Raw genomic sequence first — 8,887 nt, 5'->3', positions numbered from 1 at the left:
CCATCCTCAGAGAGAACCCTTCTCCCTTCATATGGCTGAGGCTGTTTCAGCTCTCTTCCTTGCCCTGATGCTTTCTCCAAAACTCCCAAACAGGGAACACAATAAAGACAGCGAGGACCACATTTCCTCAGAGGTGTGAGAATGAGAGTTGCATGTATTAAAGGTTCAGTGGCTGATGACAGCAGGAAGGAAACGTGCTGTTCCACTCTATTCTTACCAGCACAGTATTTATTATGTTCAAATAACCAGATGACAATAGCAAGGAAATGCTGGATAAACTAAACATAAAATATGAAAAATGTAAGTCTTTTTCTGTAATGTTATGTCATTTTATGCTGAATATAAAACAAGATAGAATTTTTTGTACCTAATTTTTTGTGCTTCCAGTAATATGAGCCTTCAAAGTAGCTGTAATAAATGCATATTTTAGGCATTTTAGGGGAAACATAAGAAAGTCCCTGCTCTAAGAACCGCACTGTGCAGCTATGATCAGTCATGTTGAATGTGGATGATGTGTTACTTCAACCAGTGTCAGGCAGGAGATTTGTTGTAACTGTTACAGAGCAGACCAAGTCTCAGCGCAGTGCACTGCTTCTGGCGCCCTACCATACACCTTCCTAGATCAGGTCTCCAGTCTCCCTCCACACTAAGATATTCTGAATTAAAACCAAGTTCATAAAAACTTTTAAAACGCCCGTCCCTTTTTTCTTTTTTTTCATTTTTTTGTCACAGATATTTTCCTTTTTGGGGGCACAAAGGACATAAGAAAGTATGAAAATGGGAGAGTGATTTTTACCTCTCCCTTCATAACGATGCAGTCTGCCTTATTCTGTGTGTGGGTTGGCTCTCTCTGATGCCACTTGGTGTAAGTCACAGGTGTCCCATCACTCCATTCAAAATACATTTGAACCCTGAAGTCATTTAGACCAATCCACAGCTCATCATCTGGCTCTGGGAACACAAAGATAATTATAGGTACGGGTATGTCTTAAAATGGAACAATCACATCTCACACCCACTTTTGACTGAAGAAGGACTTTTTAAAAAACATTTAAGATCATGGTTACAATGATTAAATTAATAATAGCAACAGTATAATTCCAGATAAAAAAGTGACCTGCAGGAATACTCACTGTACCCAAGCTGAGACACTGTAAAACTGTACTCCTCAATATTATGAATACTCGCCAGCTCTCCATCTTCTTTTCTACAGGAAGACTGGGCTTCTTTCCATATTTTGGGTGTTCTGTAAATTCTATAGCAATGACCTGCATAGGCCACCCATTCCCTGGGGCACTTAAAAGGCTTTAAGTCGCCTAAAAAAATTATTTCAAACAATTAATGAGCAGTCCTGTTCAGTGCTTTCTTTTAATCAAAAAGAAAATTACCTGTACTGACATGAATTTGAAATATTGGAGCACATACTGGCAGAGGAGAGAAGCAAAAGTCTGAGGATCACAAAGAATACAAAACAGATTTTTCCATCCCAATTTTGGTGGGAGCTACCGGAAAACTCTTTTACAAGATTAAATAAATACTAAGTAATTTGGCATGCAAACTTGCAGGGCACAACTCCGTGTTAATCCGCCTCAGTGAGGCTCTGTGTACAGCCATGTTTTGCAGAATAGGGCCTCTTTTCCTACACAGGGACTTTATCTTGGTGAATTTTGGAGATTTTGTATATTTTTTCTCTGGAAACACCAGGTGCTTGGGAGCCAGCTGGAGCTCCTGCACAGCCTAATCATATATCAGAGAGCCCAGACACATCTATGTTATACCAGACATGTCAGAAATCCCAGCCGCACAGAAATGCTGCACACTTTGTTCGGTGGCTACTTCTTGATGTGAATTTAGTATGGCCAACCACCTTCCACCACTTTGAAGGTTCACATGGTCTGCATCTGTAAAGTAAACTGAAGAGGGCAAGATGTGTGCCCAACATTGGCCTGTGATCAAGCACATTGTTCGATGCTCCCTGGACATGGTTTTGACCTGTGCGAACTTGCATTCCCCTAGGCAACATCCAGGCATGGTTTGGAGGTTAGCATGGGTCAGAAACCGTTACACAGTAAGCTGTCTGGATGCAGCCAGAATGTACAGGATGCCAGCTATGATGTGCCATTCATCCCCCGAGCCAGAGACTAATCTTATATACTAGTACATATGTAGTTGAGGGAGTTACTGTAGAGTTAGTAGCACGCTGGGAATTCCCAAGTGAAGTAACTGCATACCATTTTCTTCACATAGATAAGACCTAGTTTGCCACAGGTGGAAAGGGAACTCAATTGGGAAAAGGTGCCAGTACCATATTCCGAATTTTTACTTTCAGAATAGAGCAAAAAGGGTCAGAGAGAGCAGGGGGAACATGAACTCTGGCTCACATCTTTTTGCAGAATACATCTTTAGTGTATTTTTCAGAGCACAGGATATTCATCAGTATTTTGTGGTCTGGAAAACATGACTAAACACATAATCCTGTCTTCTTTAGTACCCTGATATCTTTTCAAAATTATGAACAACATCTAGACATCATCTTTAAAATGAGCCAGCAAATTACAGTCTTCTCAGTGTCTGACCCAGATCAACAAGTGTAACCCTTTTGTTTTGACAATATATTGTCATTTCATATATGGCATCCTTCCAGAATTTCTCACTCATTGCAAAAATAGCCTTATTTTTTGACCAACTTACCTGAGGCAATAGTGGAGGAATCTGAGGAGGAGTTTCTCTTTTGGCAGATATATCCCAGTTTCCGATCACACACCTGGTTTTCCCATTTGCCATTCCTACCTTGGAAGGTCCCACATATTTTTCCAGATTCCACAGAGGGATTTCCTTTAGGAAAGAGGCACAACATACAGAGAATTCCTCTGTGAACACAGAAGATTTTCACCTCCTCACAGGGGGGAACGCACAAGTCTTTTACAGCTGCAAAGCCACTGGCATATTATTCTTTAGAGTGATAATTCCCAAGAGGGGAGATGAGGGAGCAGCACTGGGATGGCCGAGAGGGCCGACGTTTCAGACATGAGACTTGCTCATCTCTCATGCACTGCTTAAGAAGAAATTCAGTGTGTTTGAAGTACGGCAGCATACAGAAAAAAAAACTTTATGCAAATAAAGCTTTTATATAAATTCCTTATGGGGTGGTAGTATTGCAAACAACTCAACATCCTTTACTGTTAAACACTGGACACGAAATGCATATTTAATTCCACAGGAGTGCTTGGCCTTTGGATTTCCCTGTAGTCACAACAGCTATTATGGAAATACACAATATGGCAACATGCAAGTTGGTGACTTCGATCATAAGAAACGAGTGGAAACTTACTAAGATAACGTACATCGGATAAATGTCATAAGCAGTAACTGAGAAGAACAAATAACATTTTTTTAATGCAATGTTTCTCTTCAGTTTTTTTTCTCTTTACATTCTTTTTATATAATTTTTCATAAGTTTTTTGTTTGGTTTGAATAATATGCCTGATAAGAAAATTGTGGATGGAAAAAAATATAGAATGAGCTGTAGATATTTGTTTTTAACTGTTTTCTTAGATGAGCTATCTGCTTTTTCAGGGAAATTCAGAATTAATGGCAATCCATCTCTGGTGTGATCCCTATTACTGTAATATCCTGCCTTTCCCATAATCACCTGTAATCTGTGAAAATTCTATGAAACCAAAGGAATTAGGTAACAGGAATTTGGGGAAGAGAAGAGAATTTTGGCCAAGACACTGATCATTCTTTCAGAAAAGTGCACTTACCTGGAGCCCAGTTTAGGTATCTGAAGGGACTGCCCCCAGTCCACTGCCAGCCACTGTCAAGTGCACTGAAAAGACCAGTCCAGAGTTTCACATTGACACCCAGGTCACTAGTGAGCCCTAAATGGCCAAAAGAAAAGAACAGTCAAGTTATTAAATGCCTCTGATTTCGTAAGTTATTCAATAAAACTTGAAATAAAATTTTAAAGTGTGGAAAAAGAAAAAATGTCATAGTAGATTTTTTTTTAATATAGGTTAGATTTTTTCCACTGTTCTGATACATTTTTTTGTGAGAAAGTGGCAAGCTTTTTTAAGAATGTCACGAAGACATACTTTCACAAGGTAAATGTAAGTATCCATGTTAAAGCTCTTGGAGCTGACCTACACTTTAGCCATATGCATTAATTTGTTTGTTGCTTATTTACTTTACCTAATAAATACATTTCTTCATGAAGGTCTGTGACACTTAATAATTCTGCATTCTGCTGCTGGCAGCTTTTTCTTGCTTGGTGCCATGTCAAAAGCGACTCTGAGTTTATCTGATAGTGGGTTTCTGTCACAGGATTTGTTTTCCAAAGGTCATTGTGGATGGTGTCTATAAAACATGATAACAGCAACTTGACAAGATAATCATACTTGCTAATGCAGAAAATAAAATCTTGTTTGCAGACTAAAACTATGTAACTGTATTATTTGCTAAGTTTTTACACATAGTTTGCCCCACATATACACTTTGTCCATTCAATATTAGTAGTACATTAATAACATAAGGAATTATTTCTCCTTACAAACCTAATTTTTCTACATTCATCCTGTTCTTTTTTATTTATATAACTCATCTACTTCTCTCACAATTCAGTCCACATTAACCCACTCACTGATATATTCTACCTGTACACACACATTTCCCTATTCCCTATACAGAAAATCTTGGTCTCCACATCCATTTCCTACCTTGGGACCCCTCTTACGCTCTCCCAGACCTCCCAACATGACAGAAATGAACGTTTCCAATCAGATGTGAAGCAGGGGTGAAGGGGTAGGGTATTTGTGCTGGGGTTACTGGAAAGCTGTGTTGGGTGATTTGTGGGTATAAGGAGCACTGGAACACCGAAGGCAGGTGAAGGTCACTGCCCGTGTCCTGCACCCTTCCATTTGCTCCAGCCCTGCTGTTCTCTGCTCCATCCTATGATACACCACTGTCTCCTGCTTCCCTATATCTCACCTTCCTCCTCCATTGCACTTATTTCTGCCTTTCATTTGCCCTGACTTTCTTCTCACCTAGTCCTAGGGTTTTTCTCTTCCTTTTTCCATCAGTCCCATTCACCATCCTCACAATACTCCCTGTATCTACCACTCTCAGGAGCACTGTAGGACTACTCATTTCTGCTGGAGAAACAGTGAGAGTGAAGAGCAGACACCTCATTTTATCATTGCATAGCTCACCAGTGAACTAGGCTAGACAGAATCCAGCTCGTTGTCCAATGTTACTTCCACATCCCAAGGAGATTTTGACCATGAGAGTGGATGAAACTTTAGCGTAATGCCTTTCCTGAAATCTTTATAAATAAATTACCTTTTAGTGGACAGTTTCCAAAAAATTGGTCTTTATCAAAATCTGAAGAAGTTGCACACCAGAGAGAGCCTGCATCATCACTCCGAGGGATGCACTCAGCATGCCATTTACCATTGAGCTTAAAAGGGAACACGCAAGGTGCACCAAAGGCATTTCCTCCCAGTGTATAGATATCTATGGAAAGAAACATAGAGCGATAGTAGTCAGGTGCTATCAGATGGTCACCAAAGTGTTTGCTCATAGGCAGCTCTCCATGGACACAGTTGAGTTGTGCAAGAGCTCAGCACATCAGTACTTCATTACTACAAAGCTTTCCAAGGCTGTTGTGCCAATTAGATATGACTATGGCAAGATATTCAGAATAAAGACTCTCAAACAACCCTTATTTGGCCCTTAGACTAATTTCTGTCTAATTTTTTCTTTTCATTGCTATCTGTACCACTGTGTCAGAAGTGCTCATGACTCAACTTCTCCCATTGCATACGTAGTTCTGTCCTCAGATGATTTAGGATCTTTTTTTTTCCCTGTGCAGTTGAAAAGGCTTGGAAAGGAGATATTAGAATATTTTATTAGTCTTCATAAAAGGAAGTTTTATCTTAAATTTGCAAGTGACTCTGCTGGGAAGTGACCCTCCCAACTCTATGCAGTCTAATTTGCTGCTATCTGAACAAAAGTATGACAAACTTCATTCCAGCTGGAACTGTTGTAGGGCACGGCAAAAATTTCATCCCTTGTTATTTAACTTCCTACCCTGCCAGTGTCATGGTAGAAAGGAGGTTGAACACTTGAGCCTGGATGCCCGCTCTATATAGCCCAAGAGGGATAATAATGCAGGAAAAGGAGATCTGACTCTCCAGTGTTCCTTTGTCAGGGTGTTAGGCCTTATTGCATCCTAAACCATTAAAGCACTGTTTTTCCTTTTGCTTGTTCCTACTTTTTTTCTTGTTGGGCCTGGGAAACACCAGGTAAACACTGTTAAAAGTGGATCACATCTATGTTAACTAGAAATTTACTTCTTAGAGATAGTACATGGTCAAACCAAGTAATAGCAACAATAAATATTTAAATATGGCACAATCACCACTTCTACAAATTGATCAGACATATTTTGAAACAGTCATAGATTTCCTCCCGCTGTTGCTGTGCAAACAGAATTCCCATTCTCCCTTATGATTTCATCATAGGCCTTTGTCATTTTATTCTATCGTTTGACAGAATTGCACTTTCCAAGTTATGCAGAAATGTATACAGTCATATTTGTTTTGCATTTCTACTCCCTACTTGTAGTCAGCTCTGCTACTAATGTCACTGTAAGAAAAGGGTTGCTGCATGACAAGCAGGTGGTAGAATGCTTTGTAAATAGGGGCAGCCAAGTTACCTAGAAATAGAGATTAATTTTCAGTACTCACCCTCATAGCGCTGGGAGCACACGCTGTCTGCGGTTCCATGGATTTTCCACCTGCTCCCTTTGCCCGATCCTTTGGACAACCTGATTTTCTTCCCCTTCCCTTTGCCATAGTTGAAAAATAAATCCTTGCCGTGGGTTGCAAGCATCTCATTTCTACATTCCCACCACTGGAGCTCATTCGTCCTGTTACAGGATTCCAATGTGATGGCAGCCTCGTCGTCCTTGGCGAGCACTCCCAGGCACAGCTTGAGTGCCATGCTCAGCAGCTGCGTGGCAGAGACCCACCTGAACTTTTGAAACTCATTGTGCTCATCACAAGCGATAGTTATGACCGAGCTAGAGTTTTGAGCTTGGGCGCAGAGCTTGCTATCTTCATTATAGATTGAAAATATTCCACTGTCTATAAAATAAAATGAGAATGCAAATATCTGAGGAGAGATTTCATAGGAGATGTCAGCTACTTGTTATGTGACAGTCTGCTACAACAAAAAATTGAACTTACAGAGTCCATAGAGAAAGAAATCAAGGGAGGTTAATTGTCAGTATGAAGGATATTCATCAAAACGTTCTTAAGATGCAAGCAACACAGAAGCTGGAAATATAGCTCTTTCAAGAGAAATTGCTCTTCACATCCGTCCTTAAAACACACTGTTCTCAAAATGCCATTCAAAAATGACCTTCATTAAACTTCATGAGTTCTTCAAAGTTCCACCACCACACAGCATATTAAACAGGCTTTAATTTCGCAAGTAAAAGGACTTTCTGCTTTAGAACTATTAAAAATGGTTTACATACTCAAAATTCGACCATTTTTATATTTGGCCCAGAATGACATTGCGGTTTTCAGCTCACCAAGCAGGTGGGATATTTTTCCTTTTTGGTTAATTACCTTGGAAATTTTTGGCAACTGTGCAAAAAGTCTTTTCTTCACAGAGTTCAGCTTGTGAGTTTCTCACAAGGAGGGAAGGAGGGAAGCCACAACTTGCAGTATCATCACTTCAGTTCTGAGCACAGTTAAGCTAAGTATCTTAAGTGCCATTAATAGCTACGCTTGTAAATAGAAATGTGAGACACTGCATGACAGGGTTTTGTTTCTTAAGACCAGTTTTTAAAAAGGGGCACAACTTCAGCCTGCTCCAAACCTTGACTATTTTTGCATCACTTTGCATCCCTTAGCTCCCCTCTAAGCAACAGCAACATCATCCAACTCACTCTGCTGTGCCGTCGAGATTTACTGCCACCCAAAGTTTCTTGCCAGGGGTGGAATAGTTAAATGGGACTTCATAACCTCCCACATCCCAGAGCTGCCAGGGAGTGGTCAAACAGCCTCGGTGATGTTTCTCTGAAAGGCTGCAGACCTGAACAAGACAGATGGCATTTCCCCTGGCACAGGTCTCCTGCTGCAGTTGTTCTTGAGGTTAGCAGCGGATGGGTTAGAGCCAGCTTGGTCTCACCCAAAAACACGCACAGAATAAATTCTTCTGTAGTGGATTAGATCAGCGTTGGCCAGTCCCTGCTGCCATTCGAGCGATAGCACTGGGCTCCCGCAGTTCTCTAGCTGGGAGCCTCCTGCAGGAAAGAGCTGCAGACACAGCGTCATTTGTTTCCCTCTGAGCAGTAGGAGTCTCTGAAATCTAACAGACAGAAGCTTTTAAGGTCCTTCCCAAAACCATCAGCTTGGAAACAGGATTCCAATATGCAACAATCAGTATGCCATAGTCAATACCAGCTGTCTAAGAAACTCAAAGCACACATCGGCCAGTGGTTCTGTGGATGCTGAGAGGACACTGCCCTGTACATCTGAGCTGTTCTAACCTCCAATGGACTAATTTCAGATCAGCTTTTGTCTGCATTCAGCTGACTGATTTTCAAGCATCAGCACTGTCTAGGTTATGCCCACATCTGTTGGCGTGTTTCTTTCACACATACACCACCTTGAAAACCAGGTAAGGAAACAGAATGCCTATACAGATACCACCAAATTTAAGAGCTGAATAAAACTGTTCCAAATTACATGCTGTGACTAGATCTAAACTCACTGTCCATCAAGGAGGACATCAGGAAAACATGAGAAAGAACTTGCAAACCTCCATACTCAGCAGAGGACAAAAACTTACCAGACATTCGAAGAGATGTACTAAA

General features: G+C 40.7%; 1 protein-coding gene across 1 annotated transcript in view; it reads right to left on the bottom strand.

Moving 5' to 3' along the window:
• The window catches only part of LOC103922413 (macrophage mannose receptor 1-like), a 32,626-nt gene that overhangs the window by 23,671 nt on the left and 68 nt on the right, over positions 1–8,887 (bottom strand). Inside the window, exons 2-9 of the mRNA XM_009330551.1 lie at positions 8,859–8,879; positions 6,747–7,141; positions 5,338–5,511; positions 4,192–4,356; positions 3,765–3,881; positions 2,692–2,835; positions 1,134–1,316; positions 797–951 (exon numbers count right to left, since the gene is read on the bottom strand). Coding sequence (XP_009328826.1) covers positions 797–951; positions 1,134–1,316; positions 2,692–2,835; positions 3,765–3,881; positions 4,192–4,356; positions 5,338–5,511; positions 6,747–7,141; positions 8,859–8,879 — 1,354 coding nt within the window. The remainder of the gene's footprint in view (positions 1–796; positions 952–1,133; positions 1,317–2,691; positions 2,836–3,764; positions 3,882–4,191; positions 4,357–5,337; positions 5,512–6,746; positions 7,142–8,858; positions 8,880–8,887) is intronic.

Source organism: Pygoscelis adeliae, unplaced genomic scaffold, assembly GCF_000699105.1.
Source record: "Pygoscelis adeliae isolate BGI_AS28 unplaced genomic scaffold, ASM69910v1 Scaffold27, whole genome shotgun sequence".
In the NCBI taxonomy this organism is placed as follows: domain Eukaryota; kingdom Metazoa; phylum Chordata; class Aves; order Sphenisciformes; family Spheniscidae; genus Pygoscelis; species Pygoscelis adeliae.
Note: the sequence above shows the minus strand (reverse complement) of the source record. Positions and strands in the feature narration are given on the sequence as shown.